The following is a 19,806-nucleotide window of genomic DNA, read 5'->3' on the forward strand; positions in this document are numbered from 1 at the left end:
TGAAGTGTACCTATGATAAAAATTACAGACCTCTACATGCTTTGTAAGTAGGAAAACCTGCAAAATCGGCAGTGTATCAAATACTTGTTCTCCCCACTGTATATACATACACATATACATACATTTATGTATATACATATACATACATTTATGTATACACACACATATACATATACACACATATACACACACACATATAAATATACACATACATATATGTATACATATACATAAGTGTAGCTCAGTTGGTAGAGCATGGCGTTTGCAACGCCAGGGTTGTGGGTTCGATTCCCACGGGGGGCCAGTATGAAAAATGAAAAATATTATGCACTCACTTCCTAACTGTAAGTCTCTCTGGATAAGAGCGTCTGCTAAATGATAAATGACTAAAATGTAAAAATATACACACACACACAGTGAGGGAAAAAAGTATTTGATCCCCTGATGATTTTGTACGTTTGCCCACTGACAAAGAAATGATCAGTCTATAATTGTAATGGTAGGTCTTAAAGGGAGTGCTCCTAATCTCAGTTTGTTACCTGTATAAAAGACACCTGTCCACAGAAGCAATCAATCAGATTCCAAACTCTCCACCTATGGCCAAGACCAAAGAGCTCTCCAAGGATATCAGGGACAAGATTGTAGACCTACACAAGGCTGGAATGGGCTACAAGACCATCGCCAAGCAGCTTGGTGAGAAGGAGACAACAGTTGGTGCGATTATTCGCAAATGGAAGAAACACAAAATAACTGTCAATCTCCCTCGGCCTGGGGCTCCATGCAAGATCTCACCTCGTGGAGTTGCAATGATCATGAGAACGGTGAGGAATCAGCCCAGAACTACACGGGAGGATCTTGTCAATGATCTCAAGGCAGCTGGGACCATAGCCACCAAGAAAACAATTGCTAACACACTAAGCCGTGAAGGACTGAAATCCTGCAGTGGCCGCAAGGTCCCCCTGCTCAAGAAAGCACATATACAGGCCCATCTGAAGTTTGCCAATTAACATCTGAATGATTCAGAGGAGAACTGGGTGAAGGTGTTGTGGTCAGATGAGACCAAAAATTGGGGGTGTTTTTCTGCTATGGGGACAGGACAACTTCACCGCATCCAAGGGACAATGGACGGGGCCATGTACCGTCAAATCTTGGGTGAGAACCTCCTTCCTTCAGCCAGGGCATTGAAAATGGGTCGTGGATGGTTATTCCAGCATGACAATGACCCAAAACACACAGCCAAGGCAACAAAGGAGTGGCTCAAGAAGAAGCACATTAAGGTCCTGGAGTAGCCTGTCTCCAGACCTTAATCCCATAGAAAATATGTGGAGGGAGCTGAAGGTTCGAGTTGCCAAACGTCAGCCTCGAAACCTTAATGACTTGGAGAAGATCTGCAAAGAGGAGTGGGACAAAATCCTTCCTTAAATGTGTGCAAACCTGGTGGCCAACTACAAGAAATGTCTGACCTCTGATTGCCAACAAGGGTTTTGCCACCAAGTACTAAGTCATGTTTTGCAGAGGGGTCAAATACTTATTTCCCTCATTAAAATACATTTTTGAGATGCGTTTTTCTGGATTTCTTTGTTGTTATTCTGTCTCTCACTGTTCAAATAAACCTACCATTAAAATTATAGACTGATTATGTCTTTGTCAGTGGGCAAATGTACAAAATCAGCAGGGGATGAAATACATTGCTGATTTTGTACGTTTGCCCACTGACAAAGAAATGATCAGTCTATAATTTAGCAAGTCGGTTAGGACATCTACTTTGTGCATGACACAAGTCATTTTTCCAACAATTTTTTACAGACAGATTATTTCACTGTATCACAATTCCAGTGGGTCAGAAGTTTACAAACACTAAGTTGACTGTGCCTTTAAACAGCTTGGAAAATTCCAGAAAATGATGTCATGGCTTTAGAAGCTTCTGATAGGCTAATTGACATCATTTGAGTCAATTGGAGGTGTACCTGTGGATGTATGTCAAGGCCTACCTTCAAACTCAGTGACTCTTTGCTTGAAATCATGGGAACATCAAAAGAAATCAGCCAAGACCTCAGAAAAAGAATTGTAGACCTCCACAAGTCTGGTTCATCCTTGGGAGGAATTTCAAAATGCCTGAAGGTACCACGTTCATCTGTACAAACAATAGTACGCAAGTAAAAACACCATGGGACCACACAGCCGTCATACCGCTCAGGAAGGAGATGCGTTCTGTCTCCTAGAGATTAACGTACTTTGGTGCGAAAAGTGCAAATCAATCCAAGAACAACAGCAAAGGACCTTGTGAAGATGCTGGAGGAAACAGGTACAAAAGTATCTACACTGCTCAAAAAAATAAAGGGAACACTTAAACAACACAATGTAACTCAAAGTCAATCACACTTCTGTGAAATCAAACTGTCCACTTAGGAAGCAACACTGATTGACAATACATTTCTCATGCTGTTGTGCAAATGGAATAGACAACAGGTGGAAATTATAGGCAATTAGCAAGACACCCCCAATAAAGGACTGGTTTTGCATGTGGTGACCACAGACCACTTCTCAGTTCCTATGCTTCCTGGCTGATGTTTTGGTCACTTTTGAATGCTGGCGGTGCTTCCACTCTAGTGGTAGCATGAGACGGAGTCTACAACCCACACAAGTGGCTCAGGTAGTGCAGCTCATTCAGGATGGCACATCAATGCGAGCTGTGGCAAGAAGGTTTGCTGTGTCTGTCAGCGTAGTGTCCAGAGCATGGAGGCGCTACCAGGAGACAGGCCAGTACATCAGGAGACGTGGAGGAGGCCCTGGAGGGCAACAACCCAGCAGCAGGACTGCTACCTCCGCCTTTGTGCAAGGAGGAGCACTGCCAGAGCCCTGCAAAATGACCTCCAGCAGGCCACAAATGTGCATGTGTCTGCTCAAACGGTCAGAAACAGACTCCATGAGGGTGGTATGAGGGCCCGACGTCCACAGGTGGGGGTTGTGCGTGCAGGACATTTGGCATTTGCCAGAGAACACCAAGATTAGCAAATTCACCACTGGCGCCCTGTGCTCTTCACAGATGAAAGCAGGTTCACACTGAGCACGTGACAGACGTGACAGAGTCTGGAGACGCCGTGGAGAACGTTCTGCTGCCTGCAACATCCTCCAGCATGACCGGTTTGGCGGTGGGTCAGTCATGGTGTGGGGTGGCATTTCTTTGGGGGGCCGCACAGCCCTCCATGTGCTCGCCAGAGGTAGCCTGACTGCCATTAGGTACCGAGATGAGATCCTCAGACCCCTTGTGAGACCATATGCTGGTGCAGTTGGCCCTGAGTTCCTCCTAATGCAAGACAATGCTAGACCTCATGTGGCTGGGGTATGTCAGCAGTTCCTGCAAGAGGAAGGCATTGATGCTATGGACTGGCCCGCCCGTTCCCCAGACCTGAATCCAATTGAGCACATCTGGGACATCATGTCTCGCTCCATCCACCAACACCACGTTGCACCACAGACTGTCCAGGAGTTGGTGGATGCTTTAGTCCAGGTCTGGGAGGAGATCCCTCAGGAGACCATCCGCCACCTCGTCAGGAGCATGCCCAGGCGTTGTAGGGAGGTCATACAGGCACGTGGAGGCCACACACACTACTGAGCCTAATTTTGACTTGTTTTAAGGACATTACATCAAAATTGGATCAGCCTGTAGTGTGGTTTTCCACTTTAATTTTGAGGGTGACTCCAAATCCAGACCTCCATGGGTTGATCAATTTGATTTCCATTGATAATTTTTGTGTGATTTTGTTGTCAGCACATTCAACTATGTAAAGAAAAAAGTATTTAATAAGATTATTTCAATAATTCAGATCTAGGATGTGTTATTTTATTGTTCCCTTAATTTTTTTTAGCAGTGTATATCCACAGTAAAACGAGTCCTATATCGACATAACCTGAAAGGCCACTCAGCAAGGAAGACGACACTACTCCAAAACCGCCATAAAAAAAGCCAGACTACGGCTTGCAACTGCACATGGGGACAAAGATCGTACTTTTTGGAGAAAGGTCCTCTGGTCTGATGAAACAAAAATAGAAATGTTTGGCCATAATGACCATCGTTATGTTTGGAGGAAAAAGGGGGATGCTTGCAAGCCGAAGAACACCATCCCAACCATGAAGCACGGGGGTGGCAGCATCATGCTGTGGGGTTGCTTTGCTGCAGGAGGGACTGGTGCAATTCACAAAATAGATGGCATCATGAGGAAGGAAATGTATGTGGATATATTGAAGCAACATCTCAAGACATCAGTCAGGAAGTTAAAGCTTGGTCGCAAATGGGTCTTCCAAATGGACAATGACCCCAAGCATACTTCCAAAGTTGTGGCAAAATGGCTTAAGGACAACAAAGTCAAGGTATTGGAGTGGCCATCACAAAGCCCTGACCTCAATCCTATAGAACATTTGTGGGCAGAACTGAAAAAGCGTGTGCAAGCAAGGAGGCCTACAATCCTGACTCAGTTACACCAGCTCTGTCAGGAGGAATGGGCCAAAATTCACCCAACTTATTGTGGGAGGCTTGTGGAAGGCTACCCGAAACGTTTGACCCAAGTTAAACAATTTAAAGGCAATGCTACCAAATACTAATTGAGTGTATGTAAACTTCTGACCCACTGGGAATGTGATGAAAGAAGTAAAAGCTTAAATAAATAATTCTCTATTATTCTGACATTTCATATTCTTAAAATAAAGTGGTGATCCTAACTGGAATTTTTACTAGGATTAAATGTCAGGAATTGTGAAAAACTGAGTTTAAATGTATTTGGCTAAGGTGTATGTAAACTTCTGACTTCAACTGTATACACAGTTCATGAGCAAATGTCAGGTCTGCTGAGCGCGAATTTAAACGTTGTGAAAATTCTGTGCAACTTCCAGCACGCGTTTACTGTGAACACAGGCTGTAACTGCTTTAAGTTACAGTTTTAACTACAGTGACTATTTGATCATAATGTAGGCCTACCAGACTGGCCTACCATCAAAAACATTGGAGAAAATATTCCATAACATTTGAAAACAGAAATATCTGTTATATAATTCAGCCTACAGTAGCAGCCAATGTGTGGTGTTCAATGTCAGCCTACATTCCATGAGACTTTTGAAACAAACATGCAGGGCTTGACATTAACCTCTTTATCCACTTCTCCTTCAGACAAGGAGTTGACTGAAAATGTTGTTTTGTTGTTTGACGCAAGAAAACACTTTACAAACAAAATATTATTCCCATACCATTATTTTAGAGAATCAGACAAATTATGCTACCGTCTGCCTACTTAGCTTATTCAAGCCTGTTTTAAAATACAACACTGCCCCTTTAAGACCAAAAAAAAAGCTGTTTACCTGACTCGCTTTTCAAATATGTCTAGAAATGTACACATTTTGTGCTCGTAGGAAGCAATCACTCCCCTATTGCTGACTACAAATTATCTATAACTGGGCTAATAACTCACTAACTAGCAAAGGATATGAACAAAATGTGCACACGTGGCTACATGCAGCTCTCGCTTTGATCTCAAAACAAGCACTACTACTCACAGTCTATTTCAAAGTAAATGGCACAGATCCATATATGGCAATGGGCTATTTGCATATAGGCCTACTGCAGCTCTAATTGTTTATGCCGCACCGGTCTGTGTAGAGTACGGGCTAAGTAGTGGGTGTCAATGCAATAGAATCCTACTCCGATGCGTTCGGCCTACAACAAAATATCTTGCATAGTTCGTTTTGTTTCGGTATGTTGCGTTGAAAGTGACTAATATTGCGTTGATTCAATCACAATTGCCACAGTAAAGGGAAACGTTGATAGTGTTAACAGGGAAAACTCTAGAACAGTGGTCACCAACCTTTGAGTCAAGATCACTTTGTCAAAATGCAAGCCAAGATCTACCGCTGAGATTATTTTTTAACAGGACTTAAAAAACGTAAGCCTATGCAACATTAACCAATTAAAAACAGTACTGTAGCAATGAAGTTTGTGCAGTAAGTTATAGGCCCAATACATTATCACCACATATGGCTTTGCTTGAATTGCTCTGCCAATGCATTGTTCTTCGGGCCATTTTCTACAGAATTATATGGGGGGGGGGAGGAAATGGAGGTAGGCTATATGATCACACCGGTAATAGATCAGTTGCTGTATTACTTGTGAGGCACAGCTGAGTGAGCATACATTTAAATAATTTGCTTTTTATTTTTATTTTACTGGGCTGATGGTGGCTGCATCTGATGGTCAGTGTCAGCGGAGGGAGAGAGCAGCAGACTGAGGCTCCGCCTCTCAACATCCCTCCTCTCTCCCTTTCCTCCACTGACACTGACCAAAGCTACACGGTCTTCAAGCCAATAACGAAACTCGAGTTACACCGCATTATTTCTGCCTCGTGCACAAATTCATGTTGTTACTCCTATGATTATAAAAAGACCCAAGCCGCTATTAACAACAACAATGCAAGCCTATAGATACACTTTCCTACTCATTCATTACTGCTGCAGTGCTTGTTGTAGCGCTGAGTGGAAATAGGAAGAGCGCGCATTTCATGGCTTATAAAAGTGTTGAATACAAAGTGTTATCAGTGCTGAGTAAGAACTTAAACATGAACTCACTCATAAAAACAGCAGCTCTTTGAAATATTTGTTGACAGTCTCTCTCTAGTCATGGTTTTAAATGTTTTGAAATCTCACAGTAACAACTTTGCTGTAGCTTTCTTTTATGCCTGCTACGTTACTGCAGACACGGTAATCTGAGCCATCCGATTGGCAGCAGTCTCGGGCTACTGAACGCAGCTTAGAGGGAACATTGGCGTTAACCCTCCACTACACCACTGGTTATAGCCATCCATAGTCATGATGGGACATAGTCCGGATTTCATAATCATGATGGGACATAGTCCTGACTTCATAATCATGATGGGACATAGTCCTCCTGACTTTATTGGCTTCCCAAGGGTAATGTTTGGGAGAGGGAAGTGGACAAATGCATAATCTCAATGGCTGAAGACCCACTAAGACCTTGAGGAACACACCAATAGCTCAAGGAACCATCGTGTGACCTTAGGCTATTCTTTGTTTAGACTACAGGGTGGGGTGTCTTGCCCTGTTTATGTAGCCCATGTGAAATGGCTAGCTAGTCAGCGGTGCGCGCTAGTAGCGTTCAATCAATGACGTCGCTCTGAGACCTAGAAATAGTAGTTTCCCCTGCTCTGTAAGGGCTGCGGCTTTTGTGGAGCGACAGGTAACGATGCTTCGTGGGTGATTGTTGTTGTGTTCAGAGGGTCCCTGGTTCGAGCCCAGGTTGGGGCAAGGAGAGGGACGGAAGCAATACCATTACATTGAGAACATTTACGTCATTTAGCGGACGCTCTTATCCAGTGCATACATTTTATTTTTTTATACTGGCCCCCCGTGGGAATCGAGCCCACAACCCTGGCGTTGCAAGCGCCATGCTCTACCAACTGAGCTACACGGGACTGTAGCTCAGAACAAACAGAACTGGAAGCATTAAGGGATTACATTTTTGAATGGTGCCTAAAGAGATAAGCCAATCTTATTTCCATAGCAGTGGCCTTGGAGGACTGAGAGCTTCATAGGCTTGCTCATAGTGTTCCTCAGTTAACTGGACAATGGTGGTATTTGATGAATCCACTTCAAATAGCGGCACTCACACATTAGCCTTAGCAAGTAAGGCAAAGTTAAATGGTACTGATCTCCTGGAACATATGTGGAGCGCAGTTAAAAAAATTGCTTCATTATTGTCCTAGACACTTAACAAAAGTAGCACAAAAGGAAAAGCCATGGTGTATTACACATGACCAGCATTCTTAAGCGTCATTTTCTTTTTAATTTCACCTTTATTTAACCAGGTAAGCCAGTTGAGAACAAGTTCTCATTTACAACTGCGACCTGGCCAAAATAAAGCAAAGCAATGCGATAAAAACAACAACGCAGAGTTACATATGGGGTAAAATAAAACATAAAGTCAAAAATACAACAGAAATGTATATACAGTGTGTGCAAATGTAGCAAGTTATGGAGGTAAGGCAATAAATAGGCCATAGTGCAAAATAGTTACAATTAGTATTAACACTGGAATGATAGATGTGCAAGAGATGATGTGCAAATAGAGATACTGGGGTTCAAATTAGCAAAATAAATAACAATATGGGGATGAGGTAGTTGGGTGGGCTAATTTCAGATGGGCTGTGTACAGGTGCAGTGATCGGTAAGGTGCTCTGACAACTGATGCTTAAAGTTAGTGAGGGAGATAAGTCTCCAGCTTCAGGGATTTTTGCAATTCGTTCCAGTCGTTGGCAGCAGAGAACTAGAAGGAATGGCGGCCAAAGGAGGTGTTTGCTTTGGGGATGACCAGTGAGATATACCTGCTGGAATGCATACTACGGGTGGGTGTTGCTATGGTGACCAATGAGCTAAGATAAGGCGGGGATTTGCCTAGCAGTGATTTATAGATGGCCTGGAGCCAGTGGGTTTGGCGACTAATATGTAGTGAGGACCAGCCAACAAGAGCGTACAGGTCACAGTGGTGGGTAGTATATGAGGCTTTGGTGACAAAACGGATGGCACTGTGATAGACTACATCCAATTTGCTGAGTAGAGTGTTGGAGGCTATTTTGTAATTGACATCGCCGAAGTCAAGGATCGGTAGAATAGTCTGTTTTACGAGGGCATGTTTGGCAGCATGAGTGAAGGAGGCTTTGTTGCGAAATAGGAAGCCGATTCTAGATCTAACTTTTGATTGGAGATGAGTCTGGAAGGAGAGTTTACAGTCTAACCAGACACCTAGGTATTTGTAGTTGTCCACATACTAGGTCAGACCCGTCGAGAGTAGTGATTCTAGTCGGGTGGGTGGGTGTCAGCAGCGTTCGATTGAAGAGCATGCATTTAGTTTTACTAGTGTTTAAGAGCAGTTGGAGGCTACTGAAGGAGTGTTGTATGTCATTGAAGCTCGTTTGGAGGTTTGTTAACACAGTGTCCAATGAAGGGCCAGATGTATACAAAATGGTGTCGTCTGCGTAGAGGTGGATCTGAGAGTCACCAGCAGCAAGAGCGACATCATTGATATACACGGAGAAAAGAGTCGGCCCAAGAATTGAACCCTGTGGCACCCCCATAGAGACTGCCAGAGGTCCAGACAACAGGCACTCCGATTTGACACATTGAACTCTATCTGAGAAGTAGTTGGTGAACCAGGCGAGGCAGTCATTTGAGAAACCAAGGCTATTTAGTCTGCCAATAAGAATGCGGTGGTTGACAGAGTCGAAAGCCATGGCCAGGTCGATGAAGACGGCCGCACAGTACTGTCTATTATCGATCGCGGTTATAATATCGTTTAGGACCTTGAGCGTGGCTGAGGTGCACCCATGACCAGCTCGGAAACCAGATTGCATAGCGGAGAAGGTACGGTGGGATTTGAAATGGTCGGTGACCTGTTTGTTAACTTGGCTTTCAAAAACTTTCGAAAGGCAGGGCAGGATGGATATAGGTCTGTAACAGTTTGGATCTAAAGTGTCACACCCTTTGAAGAGGGGGATGACCGTGGCAGCTTTCCAATCTCTGGGGATCTCAGACGTTACGAAAGAGAGGTTGAACAGGCTAGTAATAGGGGTTGCGACAATTTCGGCTGCTAATTTTAGAAAGAAAGGGTCCAGATTGTCTAGCCCAGATGATTTGTAGGGGTCCAGATTTTGTAGCTCTTTCAGAACATCAGCTGTCTGAATTTGTGTGAAGGAGAAGCTGGGGGGGGGCATGGGCAAGTTGCAGCGGAGGGTGCAGAGCTGGTGGCCGGGGTAGTGGTAGCCAGGTGGAAAGTATGTCCAGCCGTAGCAAAATGCTTGTTGAAATTCCATTATTGTAGATTTATCGGTGGTGATGGTGTTTCCTAGCCTCAGTGCAGTGGGCAGCTGGGAGGAAGTGCTCTTATTCTCCATGGACTTTACAGTGTCCCAAAAGTTTTTGGAGTTAGTGCTACAGGATATACATTTCTGTTAGAAAAAGTTAGCTTTTGCTTTCCTAACTGCTTGTGTATATTGGTTCCTAACTTCCCTGAAAAGTTGCATATCGCGGGGGCTATAATTGTTATATGTTTTTGTGCTGGTCAAGGGCAGTCAAGTCTGAGGAGAACCAGGGGCTATATTTGTTCTTAATTTTTAGAATGGGGCATATTTATTTAAGATTGAGAGGAAATTACTTTTAAAGAACAACCAGGCATCCTCTACTGATGGAATGAGATCAATTAGGAAGGACTGCTCGCTAAAGTGTTTTAGGGAGCGTTTGACAGTGATGAGGGGTGGTCGTTTGACCGCGGACCCGTTACGGACGCAGGCAATAAGGCAGTGATCGCTGAGATCCTTGTTGAAGACAGCGGAGGTGTATTTAGAGGGTAAGTTAGTCAGGATGATATGTATGAGGGTACCCATGTTTACGGATTTAGGGTTGTACCTGGTAGGTTTGTTGATCATTTGTGTGAGATTGAGGGCATCTAGTTTGGATTGTAGGATGGCCGGGGTGTTAAGCATATCCCAATTTAGGTCACCAAGCAGTACGAACTCTGAGGATAAATGGGGGGCAATCAATTCACATATGGTGTCCAGGGCACAGCTGGGGGCTGAGGGGGGTCTGTAGCAAGCGGCAACAGTGAGAGACATTTCTGGAAAGGTGGATTTTTAGAAGTAGAACCTCAAACTGTTTGGGCACAGACCTGGATAGTATGATAGAGCTCTGCAGGCTCTCTCTACAGTAGATTGTAACTCCACCCCCTTTGCTAGTTCTATTTAGACGGAAAATGTTGTAGTTGGGGATGGAAGTTTCAGAGTTTTTGGTGGCCTTCCTAAGCCAGGATTCAGAAACTGCTAGAACATCAGGGTTGACGGAGTGTGCTAACGCAGTGAATAACTCAAACTTAGGAAGGAGGCTTCTGATATTAACGTGCAGAAAACCAAGGCTTTTACGGTTACAGAAGTCAACAAATGATAGCGCCTGGGGAGTAGGAGTGATACTGGGGGCGGAAGGGCCTGGGTTAGCCTCTACATCACCAGAGGAACAGAGGAGGACTAGAATAAGGATACAGCTAAAGGCTTTAAGAACTGGTCTTCTAGTGCGTTGGGTACAGAGAATAAAGGGGGCAGATTTCCGGGCGTTGTAGAAAAGATTCAGGGCATTATGTACAGACAAGGATATGGAAGGATATGAGTAGAGTGGAGATAAACATAAGCTTTGGGTAACAATGAAAGAGATAGCATCACTGGAGGCACCGATTGAGCCGGTCTCGGCGTGTATGGGGTGTGGAACAAAGGAACTATTTGAGGCAGTTTGAGAGGGACTTGGGGTTCTACAGTGAAATTGTATAATAAGAACTAACTGGAACAGCAATAGGCAAGGCATATTGACATGGGAGAGAGGCATAAAGCAATCACAGGTGTTATTAGAGAGAGCTAAGACAACAACTGGTAATGGCGATAAAGTTTGGGCTGAGGCTAAACAGAATAAACAGGACAGGGTACTGTGTAAAGGAACAGTCCAGCAGGCATCAGCTGTGCAGCTGAGTGATCATAAGGTCCAGTGAACAGCAATTTGTGAGTCCGTGAGCAGTTCAAATTGGTGCTTCAACACAGCGAGCAGGAAGCACGGTTGTAGTTTGCGTGTGCTAGCGGGCCGGGGCTAGCAGATGGATCTTCATGGTCGTCGCAACGGGAAGCCTGTTGAAACCACAGACTATTACGTCGGCAGACCAGTCGTGATGGATCGGCAGGGCTCCGTGTCGACTCTAGGAGGTCCCGTCCGGTTGACAGAGAGGTAGATAGCCGGGAGATGTGCCTGCCTCAAGGCTAGCTCAAGGCTGATTAGTCAACAACAACGTTAATTTGGTTGCAGCTAGCTAGTTGCGATTATCCTGTGTTAATGGTCCAGTGATTCAGTGATTCCAGCAGAAAATCCGATAGGTTCTGGGTCGATAACTCGCTGTGCAGACAGTGCAGACTGGCCGATAATAGTCCAGGCTAGAGCTGGCTGGTAGGTAGTGCAGGCCACGGACAATGGAGAAAAGCCGCTAACGGTGGCTAATAGCAAGTAGCTAGTTAGCTGGCTACTCCCGTCCGGTAGACAGAGAGGTAGATAGCCGGGGCTAGCTCAAGGCTCAAGACTAACTGGTGCTACGGGGGCAGTGGTGATTAGCCTACAGCAACATCCATTCGACATCCATTCGGTTGCAGCTAGCTAGATCCGGTGTTATGGTCCAGTGATTCAGTTATTCTGGCAGAAAATCCGATGTTCAGGGTGAAAACCGCTAACGGCGGCTAATAGCAAGTAGCTAGTTAGCTGGCTGGATAGTTTCAACTGGAGATTCTAGATAAAAGGTGAGTAAATAATAGAATCCGTTCCGCATTGAGTGAGGCGGATTGCAGGAAAGTCTATTTAGTAGAAGGATGAAAAGTGTGATAGGGAAATATATACGTAAAATACAAAATAAATACAAAAAAACTGCTATTTACATGGACACACAAGAGAACTTGATGTTTAAATATATATATATATATATATATATATATATATATATATATATGAGCGTGCATTTCAACTCCTCAGCGACAAGTTTGACAACTGGGAATTAGCTGGTTTTCATTAGAGGGACATGCCTTGAGGATATCCAACACTAAAACCTAAGGGGTATTAACACCACACATGACTAGGATTTGTACTTTAAACCTGCCACTTTCATTTAGTCAGTAGTATAGCAATGGCATAGTGCCCCAGGGCGACATTTAGCCCACCTCTTCAAAAATCTAAAAGCTCTCGTAAATGAAAGCAAAATAAATACTAAGAACAAAACTGTTTTTGCATGAGCAGAAATGTAGTGGACATAGACTTGGTTGGTTATCCCAACCACTTGCCTACTCTATTCTATTCACCATTGTCCTTCATAAAAGCTTCCGACTGTAGTCACAACACAAGTAATTTTTTCAAGCTGAAAAACTAAGGTTTGAGCTTATTCGGAACATGTACAACAATTTTAGTCCGGAAATGATAGTTTTAGTGTAAATATTTACATTTAGGTCATTTAGCAGACGCTCTTATCCAGAGCAACTTACAGTTAGTGAGTGCATACATTATTTTTGTATTACAGGCCCCCCGTGGGAATCAAACCCACAACCCTGGCGTTGCAAACGCCTTGCTCTACCAACTGAGCTACATCCCTGCCGCCCATTCCCTCCCCTCCCCTGGACGACGCTGGGCCAATTGTGCGCCGCCTGATGGGTCTCCCGGTCGCGGCCGGCTATGACAGAGCCTGAATTCGAACCAGGATCTCTAGTGGCACAGCTAGCACTGCGATGCAGTGCCTTAGACCAATGCGCCACTCGGGAGACATTTAACCAGAATAAGGAAGTGAGACCACCTGGCCAGTGCTATTTAAACCAATGAACAATTTTTTGAGGGGAAACTCTTGTCTTACCAGTGGCCATGCAGGGTGAGGGCAGCAGCCAGCGAGTAGTCAACAGCAGGTCCGGGGAAGTAGTAGGCAGCAGGCCCCATGGCCAGCAGCAGTACGCTCACCACACGCTCTCCTGTCCAATGCAGGGAGGCAGCTTTGGACCCAGAGCCAGCTGCAAAAGAGCAAATAGCAAAACATTCAATCATACATCCACATGCAGCCAAACCTCTTGTGGAGAGAGGGGGATAATCATTTAAAGACTCATCATTGAAAACAGTGTATTTACATGTATTTTATAACTCTTTAGCCAGAGAGATTTATAGTAGGCCGGACGTGTTTTTAGCACATAGAAGCAATTAAGTTTGTCTATTAGCCTACGGATTTGTGTTGTTGCGTTTAACAATTGTCCCAGTCAGTTTGTAACTGAGGATTTTATCTTTGAGGTTCTACTATACACACCAGCTCCAGTGGAGGCTGCTGAGGAGAGGACGGCTCATAATAATGGCCGGAACGGAGCAAATGGAATGGCATCAAACACATGGAAACCATGTGTATGATGTATTTGATACCATTCCACTGATTCCGCTCCAGCCATTACCACAAGCCTGTCCTCTCCAATTAAAGGTGCCACCAACCTCCAGTGGCCAGCTCTCATAAGTTGTTGCTTAGGTTCTCAAGTTTCATGGTTCACTAGATATCACAGTTCAAACATCATGCCATGTGTTGCCTAACCTTGTTCTGAGAAAATAATGGATGTTAATGTTCTAAAAGACAATATAGTCCCTCTCAAACGGAGTGCCGTGACCCACTAACCTACTTTTCATCTGTCAGTGAACCTGTTGAAAATGTCACTGGCCTGCCACTTGGGGAACTAATTACAGTGCATTCGGAAAGTATTCAGACCACTTCCCTTTTCCACATTTTGTTACGTTACTGCCTTATTCTGAAATTGATTAAATAAATAAAACTCATCAATCTACACACAATACCCCATAATGACAAAGCGAAAACAGGTTTAGACATTTTTGCTAATTTATTACAAATAAAACAGAAATATCTTATTTACATAGGTATTCAGACCCTTTGCTATGAGACTCGAAATTGAGCTCAGGTGCATCCTGTTTCCATTGATCATTATTGATGTTTCTACAACTTGATTGGAGTCCACCTGTGGTAAATTCAATTGATTGGACATGATTTGTAAAGGCACACACCTGTCTATATAAGGTCCCACAGTTGAAAGTGCATGTCAGAGCAAAAACCAAGCCATGAGGTCGAAGGAATTGTCCGTAGAGCTCCGAGACAGGATTGCGTCGAGGCACAGATCTGGGGAAAGGTACCAAAAAATGTCTGCAGCATTGAAGGTCTCCAAGAACACTGTGGCCTCCATCATTCTTAAATGGAAGAAGTTTGGAACCACCAAGACTCTTCCTAAAGCTGGCCGCTCGGCCAAACTTCAGGACAAGTCTCAATGTCCTTGAGTGGCCCAGCCAGAGCCCGGACTTGAACCCAATCGAACATCTCTGGAGAGCCCTGAAAATAGCTGTGCAGCGACACTCCCCATCCAACCTGACAGAGCTTGAAAGGATCTGCAGAGAAGAATGGGAGAAACTCCCAAAATACAGGTGTGCCAAGCTTGTAGCGTCATACCCAAGAAGACTTGAGGCTGTAATCGCTGCCAAAGGTGCTTCAGCAAAGTACTGGGTAAAGGGTCTGAATATTTATGTAAATATGATGTGGAAAAAGTCAAGGGGTCTGAATACTTTCCGAATGGACTGTATGTATCAACCACACAAACAACATGCCAGTGGGGACGTCATTAACCGGCTCCCTGCCAATAAATTACTTATCCCCCTCTCTCAAATCTGTCTTGCATGATACAGTTCAGTATACAAGAGAGCAAGAAAATACTTGAATCCCCTTAGGTGTAGGGCTGTAGGCTCTAATACTCATAATATAGGCCTACCACTATCACCTTACATAAGAAGCCTAGCCTGAACATTGATTACTTTAAGAAGTCATACAAATCAAACAATGGCCACAGTGTTCTGGTAGGACTGGTATTAATCTTGAGCAAAACATATAGGCCATTATTATTTGAGTGCTACAAGCAAACTGTAGGCTATCAGCAAAGCTCTTATATCGTGGAAACAACAAACCATAGAGAGATGAGGATCCATGAATCCTAGCTGTCAATGGGTAGGACTGGTCTTGGTCCTTTTGCTGTGCGACCAGGGGTCGTGCGAGGAGAGAGCTACGATAAAACAGAGCTGTGGGGAGAAGACGAGAAATCAGTGTCATGAACTATATCACAATATTTACAGTTCAATTATAAGGAGGCTATAAAATAAGGCAAAGCAACAACAACAAAAACAATACGGGTTAGGCTATACTGTAATGTAGTCAGTTGTTCACACATGGCTCAGTTCCAAAATGTGAATATTATTACACATAGGCCTCTATAAATCAGAGGAAGCGTATTTCTTTCCTCAAACTGTAAGGAGTATCATGAATAAACCATTCCATTTGTTATGTGATTGTCATCAATCAGGGGTAGCCTATCTGGTGTATACGTTTTTTAGGGTAACTTGTTTGTGTGCATCTTGGTAGTTGTTAAAAGTAGTATAAGTACAACTAGAGGTCACATAAGGTAATGGCAGATATTCAAGGAACTGAAGTATAGGAAGCCAAAGACCATATAAGGAGTATGGATTAATTTGATCCATGCCACAGTATGTGGGATTGATAGGGGAAGAATAGCCAAAAATGTATATAGAATATTTTGAAACGTGGATAGATTATGTTGAGATGGCCTTAATTCCTACCAAGCATGAGGCCTAAAACTGATATGAAGAGTTTAGAATCGAGGTTGATAATTTTAGCTGCTTCAGGCTACTTTACGAGATGCGTAAACAGATCCGATTCAATGCAGTGACGCCAATAATTGATGTCAGTGACAGCTCTCGCAGGAAGCCTAGCGGTTAAGAGCGTTGGGTCAGTAACCAAACAATCGCTGGTTCGAATCCCCGAACCGACAAGGTGAAGTCACTATGAACTTCAAAAGTCGTTGCCTTGCTCATCCATCAGCTAACATTCGTTAGCTGGCTAGCTACTAGCAAATTACAATATGTACAACGTTACTTTGGACAAAAATCTGTAATGATCAAGTACAACGATATGAAATACACACATTTTTGGAATTAACAGAAAGTTACACGCAAAGACACCTACGTTTGACACCTTTGTGGCAGACAGAACTTATCCTGACGATGGCCGCCATGACAATTAACCAACCAAGGTCACACAATTTACCCGGATGTAGTTGCTGTTTTGTCACCGTGATCAAGAGTATATAAGCACTGGGTGATAGTCGACTGCGGATGCTTCTTCGTATTATTCGCATTGCCACATAAACGGCATTTTAATCCAAACAATGATGCAATGTTTGCTTGATCTTGGTTTAATAGGCTATTTCCAATACTAAAGTATAAGAAACATATCAATTTTGAGCAAACTTTATGGACAATGTTGATCTGCAAAAATAGAATACTGCACATTGCACTATGTTCCCAAATTTATTATAACAACATGTTGACCCCAAAGTCTGCATCTGGTCCCAGACATTGACAACTCCTGTAGAAAGTCTGCATTCAAGAAAGATGATAAATACTTATACTACCTGAGGATAATACTAAATATGACTCTGAAATCAATTTTGAATTCTGGATTTAATAAAAAGAACTAGGCCAAATCCTGTTTTACTAGACTACATCCCTGGGCAGGACTAATAATAAAGTGAGGTTTTAAAACATTTGCAATAGTCAATCTTAAAGGGGCAATCAGCAGTTGAAACAACAACAAAGCGTATCCCTGCCACTGTTTCGGTAAAAAGCTTAGGGATGGGGCTAGAGGAATATAACCACTCTCAAATTCATAGACAGAGCTATGGTTGCAAGGACTGACCACCCATGATATCAAAGGTAACGCTTTAACTATGTTTTGATGCTATATAGTGTTTGATTAAATGTACTTTGTTTACAAACATTGGAGTAAAACAAGCATATATTTTGGGTTCTGATGGGGTACAAAAGTTGAACTAAGCTCATGAGGCATTTATAAGTTATATTCTTAAAAAATCAATGGGTACACCACAGTACATCATTAATTTATAAATTAAAAAATGGATATAGCAACTGCAGATGACCCCTTTAATCTGAACAGATAGCAGTGATTATATTAAAATAATAGTTCACCCAAATTAAACAATGACATATTGGTTTCCATACCATGTAAGCAGTCTATGGACAAGGTACGACAGCAATCAATGCTTTGGTTTTGTTTACCTGGCCACTGTTTCAATAAAAATAAAAATAAAGCATTTGTGGCACAAATCCAATGGAAGTCAATGGTACCTATTTTAGCATTTCCGTCCTTCATATCCAAATCATCTATAAGTAACTTCATTGAGTTACACAATCCATTTTGAAATACTTTAGGGTGGTGCGCGAAAATGCAGTGGTGTAAATACTTAAGTAAAAATACTTAAAAATACTACTTGAGAAGTTTTTTTGGGTATCTATACTTTACTATTTATATTTTTGACAACTTTTACTTCACTAAATTCCTAAAGGAAATAATGTACTTTTACGCCATACATTTTCCCTGACACCCAAAAGTACTCGTTACATTTTGAATGCTTAGCAGGACAGGAAAATGGTCCAATTCATGCACTTATCAAGAGAACATCCCTGGTCATCCCTACTGCCTCTGATCTGGCGGACTCACTAAACACACATGCTTCGTTTGTAAAATGAGGTCTGAGTGTTGGAGTGTGCCCCTGGCTATCTGTAAAAAAAAACTACAAGAAAATAGTGCCATCTGGTTTGCTTAATATAAGGAATTTGATACTTAAGTATATTTAAAACCAAATACTTTTAGACTTTTACTCAAGTAGGATTTTACTGGGTGAATTTTACTTAAGTCATTTTCTATGAAGGTATCTTTACTTTTACTCAAGTAAGACATTTGGGTACTTTTTCCACCACTGCGAAAATGCATGACTTGCATTGGATTTGTGCTTCAAATGCCATACCTTGTCCATATACTGCTTACAGGGTAAGGAAACCAATATATAATTTGGGTGAACTAAACCCTTAACATAATCTATGTGTGTATCCTATTATTAGACCTTTCACATTGTTTTATTAAAGGTGCAATATGCAGAAAATACTCCACCATTTCCTGTTTGCGAAATTTGAATAGTTCGCCTAATTTCAGTTTATGTGACAAAACAAGCAAGTATAGTGTAGAGAATCATTGTACCATCTAAACAGTTGTGAAATATATTTTCCATATCCAAAAATATTGTATTTTCAGCTGGTTGAAGCTGGTGTATAAAATCAAAAGTAAAATATGCAAAAACTAAACTTTAGAAGGGGAAGCATAGAAATATCGCACATAGAACAGATCTACCGCTTCTTATACTTGCTTTCAATGAGAATGACAGAGCTATATCTCACAATTCTATGTGAATTTGGTCAAGTCGCCCAAAAAGTTACATATTGTGGCTTTTAAAAAAAAATGGGTTGGCTAATTATGGTCCTCTGTAGCTCAGCTGGTAGAGCACGGCGCTTGTAACGCTAAGGTAGTGGGTTCGATCCCCGGGACCACCCATACACAAAAATGTATGCACACATGACTGTAAGTCGCTTTGGATAAAAGCGTCTGCTAAATGGCATATTATTATTATTATTATTATTACTTAAATGAAAGGCTGAACATTGAAAATATTGGAGAGTCATGACTCATGTGTTAGTCAATTATCTTGGTAATTGGCAAACCACAACATACTACTGAGCAACAAACGCACGAGCCTACAGAGAAGGTCATTCTCAGCTCTACCGGTTGAATTAACCCGACTGTAATTGGACGGCATTGATTTAAATTCGTCAGAAAAGGCTGACGCTTCAGACCTCCAAAGGATGATCGCAATTGAACAACAAAAAACGCAGTTTCAGGCCCAGGTAGGTAGCTTAGCTACATACAACAGCAGCTATACTACGAAGTTAGCTAGCTACATGAACTGTATTCTGAACTGTATCCTGCATTTGTTTTTTTTATTATACCATCAAACGTCTTCTCAGAATGGATAAACCGAATTGCAAGTTGATTACGAAATCATATATTTCTGTTTGAGACCTCCACACTGAAGTTGACTTAGCTGATTCATTGCTTCTTTTGAAGGTGCATAACTTCACAGATGTCTGCTGGGACAAGTGCATGGAGGGGAGCCCGAGTTCAAAGAGACATGCCTCGTGAGCTGTGTTGACCGCTTTATTGACACTACCTTGTCTATAACC

The 19,806-nt window shown here is 42.7% G+C and overlaps 1 protein-coding gene across 1 annotated transcript in view; it reads right to left on the reverse strand.

Annotated features, from left to right (window-relative positions):
• LOC311102111 (succinate dehydrogenase [ubiquinone] cytochrome b small subunit B, mitochondrial-like) overlaps window positions 1-16,802 on the reverse strand; it is a 23,680-nt gene extending 6,878 nt beyond the window's left edge. The window contains exons 1-3 of the mRNA XM_084143342.1: window positions 16,679-16,802; window positions 15,607-15,717; window positions 13,469-13,619 (exon numbers count right to left, since the gene is read on the reverse strand). Of these exons, the coding sequence (XP_083999468.1) occupies window positions 13,469-13,619; window positions 15,607-15,717; window positions 16,679-16,727 (311 nt within the window). The 5' untranslated portion in view covers window positions 16,728-16,802. The remainder of the gene's footprint in view (window positions 1-13,468; window positions 13,620-15,606; window positions 15,718-16,678) is intronic.
• Between the last annotated feature and the right edge of the window lie 3,004 nt (window positions 16,803-19,806).

Source organism: Coregonus lavaretus, assembly GCF_964263955.1.
Source record: "Coregonus lavaretus genome assembly, chromosome: 26".
NCBI lineage: Eukaryota > Metazoa > Chordata > Actinopteri > Salmoniformes > Salmonidae > Coregonus > Coregonus lavaretus.